The sequence below is a fragment of the Heterodontus francisci genome, chromosome 12, assembly GCF_036365525.1.
Source record: "Heterodontus francisci isolate sHetFra1 chromosome 12, sHetFra1.hap1, whole genome shotgun sequence".
NCBI lineage: Eukaryota > Metazoa > Chordata > Chondrichthyes > Heterodontiformes > Heterodontidae > Heterodontus > Heterodontus francisci.
The window spans coordinates 111039528-111058855 of NC_090382.1; the positions used below are offsets into that span (position 1 = coordinate 111039528).

The window sequence follows — 19328 nt, forward strand, 5'->3', positions numbered from 1 at the left end:
GGCAATTTTGATGTAATTTTGTAACCGTGAATAAAAAGTTAATTTTCTGGTCTCCAAACTTTCCATTTCAATTCTCGGCGAAGCTAAAGGGTAACCATGTTGTGAAGGAGGAGGCAGTCGTAGACTTTGGGTTTTGGTAATACCAATAATGCAGTTGGAGGCAAAATAGCTTTTTTTCTCTCAGCTTTGAACTCAATCTCTTCTACAAGATGTAGGAACGAAATATTATGCCCGGCCCAGTCCGCACATGAACAAATCAATCCACTTGTTAAGGACGCGCGATGTCTCAAGTTTACCGAAAATGTGATGTTAACCCGTTATTATCTGAACTGCCAATGGAACAAGCAAGTGCACCCTCGCTCATGCCTTGAACTCTTTCCTAAAGTCTGGTAACAAAATTGGCTACAATACTCCAGTCAGGGCCCAACCGGCCCTTTCAAATTTCTGAGCATAGTTTTGTTGCTTTTACACTTTATGCTTCTATTGATAAAGCAAATGATCCCATGTGCCCTGTTATCAGCCTTCTCAGTTTGTCCCGCCACCTTCAAAGACTTAAGTACTTACACCTCAGGCATCTCTGTTCCAGCAATTCCTTCAAAATTATACCATTTAGTTTATAATGTCTCGTCTCACTCATCCTACTAAAATGAATCGTTTCACACCTGCGTTATATTTCACTGCCATGTGTCTGTCCATTTTACCAATGTGTCTAGGTTCTCCTGTTACTATCCTCCTTATTCTTCGACACATTTCCGAGTTTCAAAACTTTCAAATTAGGCTCTGTGCACCAAAGTCTAGCTTTAATATGTCAAAAATATTAATGGGCCCCATACCGATCTCTAGGAGATGCCACGGCACACTTTCCTCTAGTCAAAAAATAACCATTCACCACTACTTTCCGCTTTTTGTCCCTTACCAAATTACATAATCAAGCAGGCCGCTGCCCTTTTAATTGTATGAGCTTTAATACTGATTTTTAGTTGGTATTTTATAAAACGCCCATTGCATGTCCATGTAAAGAACACATAGAAAATTTAATGGAGAATGATAGTATGGAGCTGAAACATTGTCGGTCATTGCTGACGTAGAAGGAGCAATTGAAAGGAACCTCAGAAATGCGACCGCACATGCTGCATTTAAAAGTCTGAAAAATATAACTACTATTTTTATGCATGCTCGTCTGAATATTTTGATTGTACACTCGTAAATATAACACTGTACGTTACAAATAATTTCGAAACAGTATAGCTTTAAGAAGAGTTGCTGCAGTTATTGGTTGTGACTCTTCGTGTCGCTGTCTACCAATAAGGAGCCGCGAGGCTGCGAGAGATCGACCCCCTCCTTCGCCAGGAAAACACAGAACAGAATCGAAGAGACAGACGGTGCCTGCGTTTCTGCTGTGCAGCCGTGTTCAGAACAGTTGCTCCGAGTCTGTCTCTGCATTTCACGGTTCGAGCTTAGTCTTTAGAAATATATTCAAATAATTGTTGTGGCTTCAGAGGCAAATTAATACGATCAATTGACAGATATTTCGATATTTTGGAACAAATTCTAGCTTAGAACAATGGTGAATTCACAGAGGAGCGGCGCGTCTTTTATTTTCCTGCATTATGTTTTGCACCTGGTTTTGGGACAAATTCGCTACTCGATTCCCGAGGAGCTGGAGCATGGGGCCTTTGTTGGGAATATCGCTGAGGATTTAAGACTAAACGTTTGGGAATTATCGGCTCGTAATTTTCGGCTGGTCGTCGATGACATAAGGCAATATATGGAGGTAAATGTGGAAAATGGGAATTTATTTGTTAATGAAAGAATCGACAGAGAACAGCTCTGTAGACAAAGCTCTGTCTGTTCCCTTTCTTTTCAAATAGCGCTGGATGATCCTATGGAAATGCATCGTATCGCAGTGGAGATACTAGATGTAAATGATAATTCGCCCAGCTTTGAGAAAAGCGAATTCTCTTTGGAGATCAGTGAATTAATTGCGCCAGGGGCGCGCTTCCCTCTCGAGAGCGCACATGATGCAGACGTGGGCACAAACATAATCAGCATTTACCAGATTAGTCCAAACGAGCACTTCGGGATTAAATTGCAAGAAATGAGAGATGGGAGTAAAAGTGCCGAGCTGTTATTAGAGAAGCCATTAGACCATGAACAACGGTCAACATTTCACCTTATACTGACTGCCATTGACGGCGGGATTCCTCACAGATCTGGCACAATTCGGATTATCATTAACGTCGTGGACGCAAATGATAACGCGCCGATTTTCGATCAAGAAATCTACAGGGCCGAAGTAGTAGAAAACGTCGCCAAAGGTACGTTAGTGGTAAAAGTTAACGCTGCTGATTTGGACGAAGGCACCAACGCTGACCTAACATATTCTTTCACCAATCACGTTTCAAAAAGGATTCGCGAATTGTTCAAATTGGACCCGGAAACTGGAGTGATCAGTGTTCAAGGTAGAGTGGATTTTGAAGAATCACGTGTTTGTGACCTTGATGTACAAGCTGTGGACAATGCTCCACCTGGGTTGTCAGGGCGTTGCAAAGTTGTTGTCGACATAATTGACGTTAATGATAATGTCCCTGAGTTGGGCGTAACCTTGGTGTCCGGCAACGTGCGGGAAGACGCTCCTGCGGGGACTGTGATAGCGCTGATCAGCGTAACGGATCGAGATTCGGGTGAATATGGACAAGTTCAGTGTCAGGTTCCAGGGAATATTCCATTTACGCTTGAAAAACCTTTCAGAAATAACTATAAGTTGGTTACACGTGATATTCTCGATCGTGAAACGGCCTCAGTGCACAACATCTCTATTTCAGCCTGGGACGGAGGGTCTCCTCCTCTTTCAACAAGTGAAACGATTACAGTTTCGGTAACTGACATAAATGACAACGCACCAAGGTTTACCCAATCATCATATAATGTGTATCTGATGGAGAACAACACTCCAGGAGCTTCTATATATGCCGTTACCGCTTTGGAAGTTGATTTGGATCAGAATGGAGAAGTCTCCTATTCTATTCCGGAGAATCAGATGCAAGAACTGTCTGCAAATGATTACGTCACGATTAATTCCAAAACTGGGAACATTTACGCGCTGCGCTCCTTTGACTATGAGCAGCTGAAAAATTTGCAGATCAAAGTTCAAGCGCAGGATGCTGGATCTCCCCCACTGAGCAGCACTGCTACCGTGAGTGTCATTATATTGGACCAAAATGACAATGCTCCGGTTATTGTTTCACCTTTAACCTGGAACAGTTCAGCCACAGTGGAGATTGTGCCTCAGTCAGTATACCCAGGTTACTTAGTCACCAAGGTAATCGCGACTGATGCCGATTCCGGTCAAAACGCACGGCTTTCCTACCAACTGTTGGAGGCCTCTGATCACAGTTTGTTTACTGTGGGGTTTCTCTCTGGAGAAATAAGAGCAACCCGACGATTTAGAGAGCAAGATATCACCACAGAACGCTTAATCCTCTGTGTGAAGGACAATGGACAGCCGATCCTCTCCAGTTCGGCCACAATCTTTTTTTCAATCTTGTCTAACATTACAGAAAAATCTTCCGAACGAACTGACGAACCGACACAGTCGGGTTATTTTTCGCATCTGAATCGCTATTTGATCATCATTTTAGGATCAACTTCCTTTCTGTTTCTTGTAACCATAATTTTTCTGGTCGTCATAAAGTTTAAACAAGACAGAAATATTGCTGAAGGCTACAGCTCTACAGTTTGTTGTTGCAAACGTGGAAGTTCGAATGATGCCTTTAATCGGAGACCCGCAGCAAACCAGTCACTAAATTATAGAGGATCTGGCCAAATTGAAAGTTATCAGTATAACCTGTGTTTATCACCAGAATCATCGAAAAGTGATTTTTTGTTTCTAAAGCCCTGTAATCCGACTTTGCCATTCGATGACTTGGGTGCTCGGGAGACCATCGCAAGAAGATAATTTAGAAGCAATTTCAACGCTGGGAATGTCAGATTTGATGAAAAGCTACCATCATGCGTTGAGGCAGTGCGTAAGATTTTTGTATATGGCAAACTCCTCACACTAGTAACAGAATGCCGAATAGGCTCTTGTCCCTATGACCCTGCTTGTCTTTGGTGCTGAATATACACGCCGCTTTTAGTACGTACTCTATTAAGGTTAGTATGAAACCTGACTTTATTTGTTTCACATTCTGTTTTGATGAAATACATATCATTGTGTTCCCGTCATTCTCTCTGCTACTGGATTGGTGTTGAAAAGCATGCACATTAAACTGGCTGGTATCAGACGTACAATTGCAGCACCTGAGTGCATTCAACAGTAACGTTTCACAAAACTGAAGCCTTTATTTCTGATGCCAGGTTCAATTAAAATAATCGATTGTATCAATGCATGCAATGAGAACATTGACGCTTTTTTCAATAAATACGTCGGTCTGAAAATGCTGCATATTTTTCCAAAAACAAATTGTGCAGCAATTAAACTGAATATTGTAAATGCAAAGTCTGTCTCTGCTGTGCTCCAAACTTGATATAAAACTCTGATTGGTTGGCTAAGTAATCTAGGTATTTTCTCTTCAGTTGGTTGCCCGCAAATCTCACTACAAATCTATATCCAATTCCTTTGTGAACGTTTTCATTGAATCTGCTTCCAGCACTCTTTCAGTTCGATTATAACAACATACTGTTTTAAAAAAAGGCTCCTCATCTCTCTAGATATTTTGGCAATTACCTTAAATCTATCTCTCCTCGTTACAAACTGTCATATCAAAACCATTCACAATTTTGAACAAATCTATTAAATCTGCCCTAACCTTCTCTGCTCTAAGGGGAAAACAATCCATCTTTTCTGGTCTCTCTATATAACTTAAGTCCCTCATCCCTGGTGCATTTCCAGCAAATCTGCTCTGGACACTCTCCAAAGGCAACGTTCCTAAAGTGTGGGGCCGAGTATTGGACACAATACTCCAGAGAAGCTGTACTGAAGATATCGACCTTGAATTGGTATATATTGCATACCACTTAGTTATGTATTATCAGCTTTAAAATGGTAAGAGATAAAAAAAGTACATATGTGACTATATATTATGGCTCACTACCGTTTTCATTCAAGAATTGGCTGAGCTGTAAAATTCAATCCTAAAATATCTGTAAAAATCTCAGACTGCAATTTTAAAAATGCAACTTGACTTATATTAGTTAATACAATTCAGCGGCACTGATGTTATTGCCTGCATAATATAAACACAGCTATTAGTGAACGATTCCACAGAGATATCATTGTCAACACACAGTTCTGACTTTTAATCGTTTGAATCCCTCCAATCAACTTTCTACACGCCACACATACAACACCACTCTACCCATGTCACAAATAACATACGTTGTGACTATGACCGTGGTGTCTTACCCCTTCTCGTCCTCCATGACCTCTCTGAAGACTTTGACATAGTATACCAAAATATGCTCCACCAACACCTCTCTTCTGTTGTCATAGCCAATGCGGCTTCCCCAGCTTGGCTACATTCTTTTCTTGCGTGACAGTTCAAACATCTGCAACACGGGTTAACTTCTCTCTTCCCGCATTGCGACATTTCTTCAACCCGAAGTATCTACCCTTTTGCAATTCTCTTCCTCGTCTACAAGTTGCACTTTGCTGACATTATCCACAGAATTGAGGTCAGCCTTCACATATTAGGCTACTGATACCCAGCTCTCCCTCTGCCCCACTACTGTCCAACACTCCACTGCCTCTATATTGCTGCATTTCTTGACAGGCATTCCATTATGAACGAGTTTCAATTTATTCCAGTACAGCAATGAGAAGAGCCTAGGCCCCCATAACAAATTCTGTCCCCTTGCAATTGACCACATGCCCTTCCTTGGCCACACTATCAGGTTGTACCAGACTTCTTCATCCCGCAGCATCCAACTCTGTCCCAAGCTGAACTTCCAATCCCTTGTTCTCTACATCACAGAGACTGGCTGCATCCACCTCCAGAAAGTCATTTGTTATTGTCTCTATCTCATTCCATATGTTGCTAAAAGTCTCGTCTATGCTTTTATCAGCGCTATACTCAAATCATTCAAATCACTCATGGCCCATTTTCCTACCTCCACGCTCAATAAATTTCTGCTCATCCAATAAGAAGTTAAAGTTACACTTCACGTCTCCGTCGGTGATTCTTGGCCCCACGACGCTTCAAATTTAATGTTGACAATCTCATCTTAAAATGTAGCCATGATCACCCTCTTTCCTATTTCTGCATCCCAGTGCAGCTCTACAAACTCGCATCCCAGACTGATGTCCCCCGACTCAGGCCTTTATTGCAGACACCTCCTTCCATTGCTCCGACACTCCTCCACCCCCAACCATTGGCGGCCGTACCTTCCGCCGCCTAGGTCGAACATTGCAGAGTTCCTTCACGATCTGGCTCCATCTCTTCTCCTCTAAGATTGTCGTTAAAACCTAACGACTTGAACAAAACTTTGGTCACACTTTATAGTAGCATCTTCTTTAATACAGAGATCAAATTTTCAGACAATGTCTCGTTTTATTCGTATTTTTCTCACCCCTCATACTCATCAGAATTGTTTACGAATATAAATAGTATTACTTAAAACAGACTCGAGCGAATACTTTCCCCACTATGCTTAGCATAGTGGGGAGGGAAGGTCTTCGCTTGAGTCACTTTAAACAGGCTCCAGAAGCTGGCTGAGCGTGTCTACCCTGAGGCACAGTGTGGCTTTCGAGAAGAGAGATCCACCATTGACATGCTGTTCTCCCTTCGCCAGCTGCAGGAGAAATGCTGCGAACAAGAGATGCCCCTCTAAGCTGCTTTCATTGATCTCACCAAAGCCTTTGACCTCGTCAGCAGACGTGGTCTCTTCAGACTACTAGAAAAGATCAGATGTCCACCAAAGCTACTAAGTAGATTCACCTCATTCCATGACAATATGAAAGGCACAATTCAGCATAGTGGTGCCTCATAAGACCCCTCTCCTGCCCTAAGTGGCGTGAAACAGGGCTGTGTTCTCACACCTACACTGTTTGTGATCTTCTGCTCCCTGCTGTTCTCACATGCATTCAAGTCATCAGAAGAAGGAAATTTCCTCCACACAAATCAGGAGGCAGGTTGTTCAACCTTGCCCGTCTAAGAGCGAAGACCAAAGTACGGAAAATCCTCATCAATGATCTCCTCTCTGCTGATGATGCTGCATTAACTGAAGAATGTCTGCAGAGATTTATTGACAGGATTGCGGCTGCCTGCAACGAATTTGGCCTAACCATCAGCCTCAAGAAAACGAACATCATGGGACAGGACGTCAGAAATGCTCCATCCATCAATAACGGCGACCAAGCTCTGGAAGTAGTTCAAGAGTTCACCTACCTAGGCTCAACTATCACCAGTAACCTGTCTCTCGATGCAGAAATCAACAAGCACATGGAAATTCTTATACTGCTATGCCCAGACTGGCCAAGAGAGTGTGGGACAATGGCGCACTGATACAGAACACAAAAGTCCGAGTGTATCAAGCCTGTGTCCTCAGTACCTTGCTCTATGGCAGCGAGGCCTGGACAACATATGTCAGCCATGAGCGACGTTTCAATTCATTCCATCTTCGCTGCCTCCGGAGAATCCTTGGCAGCAGGTGGCAGAACTGTATCTCCAACACAGAAGACCTCAAGGTGGCCAGCATCCCCAGCATATACACCCTACTGAGCCAGCGGCGCTTGAGATGGCTTGGCCATGTGAGCTGCATGGAAGATGGCAGGATCCCCAAGGACACATTGTACAGCGAGCTCGCCACTGGTATCAGACCCACCGGCCGTCCATGACTCTGCTTTAAAGACATCTGCAAACTCGACATGAAGTCCTGTGACATTGATCACAAGTCATGGGAGTCAGTTGCCAGTGATCGCCACAGCTGGCAAAAAGCCATAAAGGGGGGCTAAAGTGTGGCGAGTCGAAGAGACTTAGCAGTTGGCAGGAAAAAAGACAGAAGTGCAAAAGGAGAGCCAACTGTGTAATAGCTCCGACAACCAACTTTATCTGCAGCACCTGTGGAAGAGTCTGTCACTCTAGAATTGGCGTTGCTTCACAAACCACTGACCACCTCCAGGCGCTTCCCCATTGTCTCTCGAGACAGGAAGGCCAAAGAGAAGAAGAACTTAGAACTGATTTTTAATCATTGTATCTGTGGCGCCATTTAACTGTACGGGTTAATTACCTGTGCTAATGCCTTCTTTATTATACTTTGCGTTTTCTTGCTTATGTCAAATAACTAAATTGTTCCAATAGACGTGCAACACATACGGCTTCAATTATTCGTTAACAGCATTTTGATAATAATTATTTTGATTACAACCTAAATGCCTGTGTTATTATGTCACCTTTCAATAACTGTTTAACTCTGTACGTGACATTTCAATGCAGAAATAGCACAACGAAAGCTGTTGAAAGCTTTCGTTATTGATGGATATCATGGAGCTTCTCTGTGACATTCAGTGGGCCATGGAATTACACAAAAGAGTACTAAATGTGCATCAAATTGCATCTTTGCCAAAGCACAGGCTATTTAAGTACTCTGGCTGTGGTTCCCAAGCTGTTTGCTGATGGGAATGGGATCATTACCATTATAAAAAAGATAACAATGCTCTATGGCTCCAGTTATGATGGAATACCACAAGATATCTACAGCTGTAGTAGTACCGCACTTCACTATCTATTAAATTCGTTCTTGCAACTCATCTGGATTGCGGCGGGGGAGGGGTGGGGGCGATGGAGCGTTAGGGTGGGGGTCATTGGAGGGGGAACAGGATTCGATAGGAGGAAATGAGCTGAAGGATCCCAGCGATTCCAGCAAGGCCATCATTTATAAGAATTAAGATGTAATTTAGTATTAAAATTAAATCTCGCTCTTTTCCAAGGACCGGGAGGATTTCATGCATGTATCATTCAAGTTGCTAACAATAAATATTACAAAGGCCTCTCCAAATGCACTGTCGATCTCCAGCCCATCTCAGTAGTACAAAACAATTGTATTGCGAATGTTACTTATGGCATAACTTAACGTTCATTAAGCTTGAGATGAGATGATTTGTGAATACGTTTATAAAGAATAGCTTTACCAGTAAGATCGCACGTTACCTTTTCCCCTTTGCTCACGTTCACAAGGACGCTTCAAATGTCCATTCACAACTTTGCCAATACTTATTTAACAACCAAGAAACATACAACTGGAACATGTATGATTTGCAAAGGACAATCATAGATACAATATTGACGCAACCGTGAACGGAGGTTAATTTTCTCGGGAGAAAACGTGCCATTTAAACTTTCGCCAGAAGTTAAAGGTTCACATGTTGTGAAAACTGCATGTGCAGTCCTAGAAAGCAGATATCAAAACAAAATCACGAACAAGTAACATGAAAATGATCAACCAAATTAATCGGACATTACTAACATTGTTCCGCTCGTTTATGCACGGATCTCCTTTCGACCGTCCTCGGCAGCGTCTCGTATAATCGGAGCAAACAGCAGAGAAAGTGAAAAATTCTACGCTGATGTCTCCTCGTCAATGCGTCTATATAACCTCAGATTTGGACTTTTCTCTCAACATTGCACAGTCTGTGCATTCTTTCAGTCACAAAACCCTTCACTCTTAGTATCAGAAAGGGTAAGCTCTGAGACCATCTCTAACAACAAGTTGCAATAATACGCGTTGAAGCCTAAGTAACACATTAGAACATCGCAACGAATTTGTGGTAAATTAGCGACAGGATCCTTGGGTCTTGGAAAGAATGAAAATGTAGCTTATTGGTTTTAATTCTCTGATACAGTCTCCTGTACAGGCAGTATGAACGAACGAATAGTCTTATTTTTACATAAATGTTCCAACAGATTTCATCAGATAAACCGTAAGCCAAGAAAGACAAGAACGACTTTATAAAGGAGGCAACGTAATATTTAGTGCAAGTTATGACAATATGGCGATCAATCATTGGCGACCATTGGGGACGTGAACGATGCAAGTACTAAGAATATCGTAATATCGGCCGCATAGATTGAATTTAAAATAAGACTAAAATAAAATTCAATTTTGCATGCTTGTCTGCATATTTTAATTGTACATCCGTAAATATAACGTGCGATACATTATAAATTATTGCGAAACAGTCTGGCTTTAAGAATAGTTGCTGCAGGTTGAGACACTTCGTCTACCAATAAGGAGTCAAGACGCTGCGAGAGATCGACCCCCTCCTCCGCCAGGGAAACACAGAACAGAATCGCAGAGGCAGGCGGCACCTGCGTTTATGCTGTGCAGCCGTGTTCAGAAAAGTTGTCCAGGTTGGGACTTTGTATTCCTCGGCTCAACATTAGTGTATCGATATATAGTCGACTAACTGTTGCGACATAACAGTCTAGTCAATATAACCGATTGCGGAAGATTTCGATATTTTTCAACAAATTCCTGCCCAGAACAATGGCGAATGCACTGATGAACCGGGCGTCTTTCATTTTACTGCTTTGTTTGTCGGATCTGGTTTCGGGACAACTTCGTTACTCGATTCCCGAGGAGCAAGATCACGGGGCCTTTGTTGGTAATGCCGCTGAGGATTTAAAATTAAACCGTTGGGAATTATCGGCTCGCACATTTTGGCTGGTTTCCGAGGTAAATATGGAAAATGGGAATTTATTTGTTAATGAAAGAATCGACAGAGTACAGCTTTGTAGTCAAAGCTCGACGTGTTCCTTTTATTTTCAAATAGCGCTCGTTGATCCGATGGAAATGCATCGTACCGCAGTGGAGATACTAGATGTAAATGACAATTCGCTCAGCTTTGCAAAGAGACAATTCGCCTTTGCAGATCAGCTTCCCTCTCGAGAGCGCGCATGATGCGGATGTAGGTACAAACACAATCAGCACTTGCCGGATCAGTCCAAATGAGTATTTTGGCATTAAAGTGCAGTCAGGAGAGGAGTAAAAGTACCGAGCTATTGTTAGAAAAGCCTTTGGACCGTGAACAGTAGTCAACATTTATCTTGTTTTGACCGCTATTGATGGTCGAGTTCCCAACAGATCTGGCACAGCTCGCAATATCATTACTGTAGTGGATGGGAATGATAACGCACCTCCGCGGCTGTAGCAGCAAATGTCTCTCAAGAAAATCAACTCTGCTGACTTGGACCAAGGTACCGATGTTGATCTAACATATTCTTTCACAAATCACGTTTCCCAAAGAATTCGCGAGTTGCTCAAATTGGATCCGAAAATTGGAGAGATCAAAGTTCATGGAGTAATTTTGAGGAATGAAGTATTTATGAACTTGTTGTCGAAGCAGTAGACAATGGTGTACCTGGTTTGACAGGACATACGAAGGTTATGGTCATTTTAACTGATGTGAATGCTAATACCCCTGAGATAGAGATGACGTCAGTATCCAGGATGGTTCCAATCATGTAACATTTACAATTCTCCAGTCCCCAGGCACCACACTTACATCTAAGGAGGATTGGAAGATTATGGCCAGTGTGTCAGCAATATCCATGCTTACTTCCCTCTATATCCTCGGATGCATTTGATCTGTTCCTGGTGACTTATCAACTTTAAGTACAGCGAGCCTTTCTAATTGTTCAGAAAGGTGACTGATTGTTCACCGTCTAGGTCGGTGTTGTCTTATATGTGAAATTAAACCAAATCTTGATTTGCAGAACTGATTGCAGTTGATTACATATGAAATCACTGTTGGTGGGGTGTAAATTTGCTGGCTTTGTTACGTGCTTGCTAGTCCTGTAACTTGTCCTTTGAGGACGCTTCTCAAATTTTGAGATTGCTTGATGACAGACACTGCTCTGTAGTTCTTTTTTCCCTTTAGGGGGGTCCAACTTACAGGCTGAGATTGACTTTCAGAAAATCTTTGTATCTAAGTTTGGGATGTGTAATGGTGCAAGTTCTCATGTTCAGCTGGCTGTAGAATACCACTTTTGGTATGCAGGAATCCTCATGCGAAGCACATGGCTGACACAGCAAAGCTGAGTTCTGATGAGCATACAGTCCACACCAGATATGCGACACCTTGCACAAACTTTGGTGTCAGCAATTTAGTGCTACCACTTGATGTTGCAGCTAGATTTTAAGCAGCAAAGGTGGAATGCGTCTAATTGTTTAATGTGGCGCTGGTAGGTTGTCCATACCTCACAGCCAAAGAGAAGTGATGTGAGAACTACTGCCTGGTAGTTTTTGATCTTTGTTTAGAGACAGAATCTATAGTCTCTCCAAAGCCTGTGAATGAGTCTGCCAAATGCTGAGCTTCTCTAATACATTCTCTTTATCAATTTTTAGCCCTTTTGTTATCTCAACTACCTCTTCTTTCACGACAAATTTGGCAGCATCTTCTTCCTTGGTAAAGACAGATGCAATGTATTCATTGAATAACTCTGCCCCCTACCACCATGCGTGAATCACCTTTCTGGTTCTTAATTGGCCGTACTCTCCTTTTACAATGCTTTTACTATTTATACGCCTGTAGAAGACTTTGGGATTCCTTTTCGTATTAGCTGCCAACCTCTTCTCATACCCTTTCTTGGCTGTTCTTATTTCTTTTCTCACTTCCACTCTGAACATTCTATATTTAACCTGTTTCTGATTTGTATTATCAACCTGAAATCTGTCAAACACACAATTTTTCTGCTTCATCATACTCTCTTTCGTCATACCAGGAGCTCTGGCTTTGTTTGACTTACGTTCCCTATTTCATGGGAATTTATCTGAACTGTACCCGAACTATCTCGTGTTTAATGGCAGCCCATTGTTCAATTACAGTTTTACCTGCTGATCGTTGATTATATTTACCTGGTCCAGATCTGTTCTCATCCCACTGAAATTGGCCATACCCCAATAAAATATTTTTTTTTACTCTGGATTGCTCCATTTTCTTTTCCACAGCTAATTTAAATCTTATGATACTATGACCTCTGTGCCCTAAATGTCCCCCAACTAACACTTGATCCGCTTGTCCCAATCATTCCTCGGAACCAGACACCAGGCTTTGCCTCCTTGGACTGGAAGCGTACTGATCTACAAAATTCTCCTGAATACACCAGAAACTCTTACCCTCTCTGCCCTTTACCCTCTTACTATCCCAGTCTACATTAGGATAATTAAAGTCCCCCATTAAAACTATTTTATAGTATTTGCATCTCTCTGTAACTTCCTTGCAAACGTGTTCCACTATATCTTTCTTACTGGTCGATGGCCAATAGAATACACCCAGTAGTGTAAAGCTACCTCTATTGCTTCTTGGTGTTAACAAAATAGATTTTGTCCCTGAATCTCTCCAGCAGTGTAATATTCTTCTTAGCCAATACTACCGCCCTTCCTCCTTTGTTTGCTTCCCTATCTTTCCTGAACACCTTGTATTCCTGAACACCAGGAATGTTTAGACCCTTTTGTGAGGTATGACTGCTTGAGTGACACAACATCATATACCAAATGGCTATCTGCTTCTGCAGCTCATCAATTTTATTTACCACAGTCCATGTCTTCTCATACATGCACTGTAAATCTAATTTAGAACTTATTACATTCCATCTTCCTCTGTCCCCACTCTAGTGCTATATTAATCTTGCAAATCTTTGGCACCTTGTTTTTCCTCTCTTTTGTTACCCCCTTGTTCCCTCACCCCAGCCAAGTTAGTTTAGCTCCTGTCACGACCGACTGCTTCAGTCAAAGCCCCCAGTCAAAATATACGATTCTGATTGAGGTGGGACCAACGCACTGTTAATTCAATCATGTCACTCTACAGATCGCCGAACATATCATTTTAATCTTTCCAAATTAAAGAAAGACCTAGCCAAACTGTACCATTTATTAACCCCCGAAAGTGGTAACCAAACCAGGTGTCTTTAAATCAACAAATTAACACTTTAATTAGAAACAAAACCTGAATTCTTAATCACTGTGAAGATATAAACAACATTTAAAATAGAAAAAATAGAATCCTTGCAAATTTACAGTCCAATGTTGCTTGAAGTCCTCACAGACGTCCAATGGAGAAAAAAGGTTCTTCCACAGTAGAAAAGTCCATAGTCTAACTTCAGCAGTAAGTAATGTTCCCTTCTTCAGCGATGGATTTCAACAATTAACAACTTGCGAACACTTTCAGTTGAATCAATCTGACTTTAGAGTTTTTGAGGGATAAAAGATTGTCACAGTCTAACTTCCCTTCCTTCAGTTCAAATTATCAGAGATCCCCGTTTTAGCTTGACTTGTTTTTTTTAGAATTTTGAGAGATGATACTAATTAAACAGACTAAAATTCTCTTTCTTCAGTTTAAATGGTTGAGAGCTTTTTTTTCCAGGTGCTAACACTAGCTGTCTCTCTGTGCTCTCCATTAGAACAAACTGTCTTCAACCAAAAAGCCATTTGAAAATTGAATTGTAGCAAATTCATCGCGTGTGGCTCAGTCCAAATGGCTGTATCCATGGTATCAAGAATGCACCCTTTGAATTGCAACCGAAAATGCATTTTCTCTAACTCCTGAGGCTTGCTGGTTCTTAAAGCAGTACTGATCCTTTGCCAGCCTTAAAGGCAAACCGTATATTCCCCGGAGGAAAAAAAATGCAGGACCATGACACTCCTCAATAGCACTAATAAACTGTCCCACTATGAGATTATGCCCGGATCTGTTGAGGTGCAACCCGTCCAGATTGTGCAGGCCCCATCTCCCTTGAACCAGTAGCAATATCCCAACCATGCATTCATCTTCTCTATCCTCCTAATTCTTTACCCACTAATGCGTGGTACTGGGAGTAATTGATAAATTACTACCTTTGATGTCCTGCTTGCTAGTTTCTTTCCTAGCTACCTAAAATCTGTCTGCACAGCCTCATTCCTCTTCCCATCTATGTCATTGTTACCAATATGGACCGCTGTTCACAATCCTTCCTCAGAGTGCTCTGCAGTGACATCCTTGGCTCTGACACCACGACGGCAACATCGCATCCTGGATTCACATCTGTGGCCACAAAAATATCTGTCTGTTTCCTGAACTAGAGAATTCCCAATCACTATTGCCTTCCCAATCTTCCTCCTGCTCCCCTGTGCAGCTGTGTAGGATGTGGTGCTTTGGACTTCGATCTGGCTGCACTCCCCAGAAGAACTATCACTCTTATCAGTATTCAGAATGGAATACTGCTTGGATAGCGAGATACCCTCTGGAAATTTCTGCACGACCTGCCTGGAATTCCCCAACTGCCTGGCAGTCACATCTCTGCCTGCATACTTTTACGACTGAGGCGGGAGCAATGCACTGTCAATTCAGTTCCGCCACTCCACAGTTCACAGCATATTATTAAAGTTTTCCCACCAACAGAAAACAGCCAAATTTAACCCTCTCGTAACCCCCAGAATGAAACAGACGGAACCACGTATCTTCAGACAACAACACATTAACTATTTATTAAAAAAAACTTAAACACTATTAAGATAAACCTATGTCTAAAGACTTTATAACTTCTTAATTTAACCTAACTCTCCCGTTCATACACATACACACAAAAATCATGGTTAACAGGTTTCTTTCACAAAATGATGTTTAAAAAATTATCTGTTTCTTAAGAATAAATAAATAACTGACATATAAGTCTTTGTGGGTTACGTTCCTGACGGGTGAGGTATTCTCACGTGAAAATAATCAAATGCCACTCCAAGTCTCCACGTGGATTTGATGAAATAGTCTTTGAGTAGAAAGGCATTCAAACCACTTCAGCTGCTGCAGGCAGGAAATTATATCTGTTAGTCATGAACTTAAGTAAAATTAAATAGCCTCTTCGAAAACTACAATATTAGTCAGACTTATCGTCGCAGGGTATGTTTTGAGGGGCTTCTTACACAAATGCACTAATTTCTTATAAATATTACCAAATGTATACAGATCTTGCATGGCGCTGCATAATGGAAACTTATTCCTCTATGACAGGATAATGCTACGGCAATCTACAGAATACTTTAGATAAGCTGTTGGTGCGACTCATTAATAAGAAGTTGGAGGTTACATCTCAACACAACATGTTGAGTCATTGGTGACTATTGGTGACTTGGAAGATGACGCGAGTAACCACAGTATTTTGGCTGCTTATAGTATGCTATCTAAATGTAAAACATACGATGCTGAAATAAAATGTTATTTTAAAAAGTTGCTTCTTCGGAGATTTTTAATTGCACACTCATAATTAATGTTAACAATTTCGGAACAGTTTAGCTTTAAGAACGGTTGCTGCAGTTATTGGCTGAGTCTCTTTGTGTTGCTGTCAACCAATAAGGAGCTGAGACGCTGCCAGAGATCTACCCGCCTCCTCCGCCAGGGAAACACAGAGCAGAAGCGAACAGACAGACAGTATTTGCTTTTATGCTGTGCGGCCATGCTCAGAAAAGCTGCCTAGCTTTGGTCTTTTTCATTTCTTAGCTCCATGTTAGCATTTAGAAATAAATTGGATCAATTTATGTGTCAGAAGGGAAAACTTAATATAAACAGTTGGCTGATATTTTGCTATTTTACGACAAATTGCAGTCCAGAGAAATGGCGAATGCACTCAGCTGCGGGACGTCTTTCATTTTCCTCCTGTGTGTGTCGGTTCTGGTTTCTGGACAAATTCGCTACTCGATTCCCGAGGAACTGGAGCATGGGGCCTTTGTGGGGAATATCGCTGAAGATTTGGCACTCAATGTCTGGGAATTATCGGCTCGCAAATTTCGGCTGGTCTTTGATGACAGGAAACAATACATGGAGTTAAATCAGGACAATGGGATTTTATTTGTTAATGAAATAATCGACAGAGAACAGATCTGTAGACAAAGCTCCCCGTGTTCCCTTTCTTTTCAAATAGCCCTTGATAATCCGTTGGAAATGCATCATGTCGCAGTGGAGATACTGGATGTAAATGATAATTCACCTAGTTTTTCAAAGGATGAATTCGTCCTGCAGATCGGTGAGTTAATTGCACCAGGGGCGCGCTTTCCTGTCGAGAGCGCGCTCGATCCGGACGTCGGTACAAATACAATCAGCGCTTACCAAATCAGTCCAAACGAGCACTTCGGCATAAAAGTGCAGACAAGAACCGATGGGAGTAAAAGTGCTGAGTTGTTATTAGAGAAGTCCCTGGACCGTGAACAACAGTCTATCTTTCATATTGTACTGACGGCCATTGATGGTGGGGTTCCGCATAGATCTGGCACAGCACAGATTATCATTAATGTGGTGGACGTCAATGACAACGCACCTGTATTCGATCATGAAATCTATACGGCGACTGTGGCAGAAAATGCCCCGCATGGTACCTTAGTTACAAAAATCAACGCTGTTGATTTAGATGAAGGTGCCAACGCTGAGTTAACATATTCTTTCACAAACCACGTGTCCCAAAGATTTCGCGAGCTGTTCAAATTGGATCCGATAACTGGAGAAATCAGAGTTCAAGCTGTACTGGATTATGAAGAATCAAACGCTTATGAACTCGATGTACGAGCTGTGGACAACGCTCCACCTCTTATGGCAGGACATGCTAAAGTTATGGTCGGACTAATTGATGTGAATGATAACTTCCCGGAGATAGAGGTGAGCTCGGTATCCAGCACAGTCCCAGAAGATGCTGCGCCAGGGTCGCTAATAGCTGCAATCAGTGTCACGGATTTAGATTCTGGAGGAAATGGTCACGTACAGTGTCAGGTTCAGGGAGATGTTCCATTTAGACTTCAAAGGTTTTTGAGAAATAACTATAAACTGGTAACGCGCGATATTCTGGATCGGGAAACGGCCCCTCTCTACAACATATCAATTTCAGCCTGGGATGGAGGGTCTCCTCCTCTTTATACAAGTAAAAACATCTTGGTTTCGGTTTCTGATATAAATGACAACGCACCACAGTTTATAGAATCCTCATATAATGTGTATCTGATGGAGAACAATACGCCTGGCGCTTCCATTTTTGCTGTTACCGCTTCGGATTCAGATTTATACCAGAACGGGGAAGTTACATATTCCATTCTGGACGATCAGATACGTCACAATTACGTCACAATTAACGCCAAAAATGGGAACATTTACGCGATTCGTTCATTTGACTATGAAAACCAGAAGTATTTCCAGATCAAATTTCAAGCTCATGATGCTGGATCGCCCCCATTGAGCAGCACTACCATCGTGAACGTTATTATCCTGGACCAAAACGACAATGCTCCGGTTATTGTTTCGCCTTTAACGTGGAACAGTTCAGCATCAGTTGAGATTGTGCCCCAGTCAGTATATCCAGGTTACTTGGTTACCAAGGTAATCGCGACTGATTCCGACTCTGGTCAGAACGCACGGCTTTCCTACCAACTGTTGGAAGCCTCTGATCCCAGTCTGTTTACTGTGGGGTATCTTTCTGGAGAAATCAGAGCAACTAGACGTTTTAGAGACCAAGATATCATCACAGAACGATTAATCGTCTGTGTGAAGGACAATGGACAGCCCAGCCTCTCCAGTACCGTCACTCTCTCATTTTCAATTGTCTCCAATTTTACTGATAGATATTCTGAACGACGTAACGGACCCAGCCAGTCGGAATATTATTCGAATTTAAATCATTACTTGATCATCATTTTTGGATCTACTTCATTTCTGTTTTTTGTAACCATCATTTTTCTCGGCATTCTGAAGTTTAAACAAGGCAGAAATGTTGCTGAAGAATACAGATCTCCTGTGTATTCTTACAGACGGAGCAATTCGAATAATATTTTGAATCGGAGACCTGCAACAAAGCAACGTTTAAATTATAGCGGGCCTGCGCAAACCGAAGATTTTGGTTATACTGTCTGTTTATCACCAGAATCATGGAAAAGTGATTTTCTGTTTCTAAAGTCCTGTCATCCTACTTTGCCTTTCAGTGAAGTGAATGCCCGGGACACTAACCCGATGAATTACTTCAGACAGCAACTTTGATGCTGACAGGTAATTCCTTTGATGAAGAGTTATATATTATGTGTTCAATTAGCGGATCAGTTTTGTATATTTGTCTAAATGCTCGCATTACTAGTAGAAAGAACGATAGGCTAATTGCTTACTGCTTTTCCTATGTTGCTACTGAATATACCTGAATATATGCCGCTTTTTTACAGCTCTAAATGGTACAGACTTTATTAACCTTGGCTTTTACTTTGTTTCAGTTTTTGCTTTGATAAAGTACATATCGACGTGGCCCTCTGTCAGCTATCTCCCCGCTGCTCTATTGGTGTTTTATCGCATGCACTGGTTAGTATCACAAGACATAATTATTCCCATTGGCGGA

The 19328-nt window shown here is 41.8% G+C and overlaps 1 protein-coding gene across 1 annotated transcript; it reads left to right on the forward strand.

The window, feature by feature from the left end:
* Positions 1 to 1564: 1564 nt before the first annotated feature.
* Positions 1565 to 19239, forward strand: LOC137375733 (uncharacterized). Its single transcript, XM_068043120.1, has 4 exons — positions 1565 to 3946; positions 10423 to 10674; positions 16574 to 18991; positions 19207 to 19239. Exons 1-3 carry the CDS (start codon positions 1565 to 1567, stop codon positions 18980 to 18982), a joined length of 5043 nt encoding a protein of 1680 aa, XP_067899221.1. The 3' UTR covers positions 18983 to 18991; positions 19207 to 19239.
* Positions 19240 to 19328: the final 89 nt, after the last annotated feature.

What these genes read in the sequence shown, in the direction of transcription:
- LOC137375733 (XM_068043120.1), top strand. Translation starts at nt 1,565, where the DNA reads ATGGTGAATTCACAGAGGAGCGGCGCGTCTTTTATTTTCCTGCATTAT. An exon ending in TGGGTGCTCGGGAGACCATC is followed by an intron (nt 3,947 to 10,422) that starts GCAAGAAGATAA and finishes GCGACATAACAG; the next exon opens with TCTAGTCAATATAACCGATT. An exon ending in CATTTTGGCTGGTTTCCGAG is followed by an intron (nt 10,675 to 16,573) that starts GTAAATATGGAA and finishes GACAAATTGCAG; the next exon opens with TCCAGAGAAATGGCGAATGC.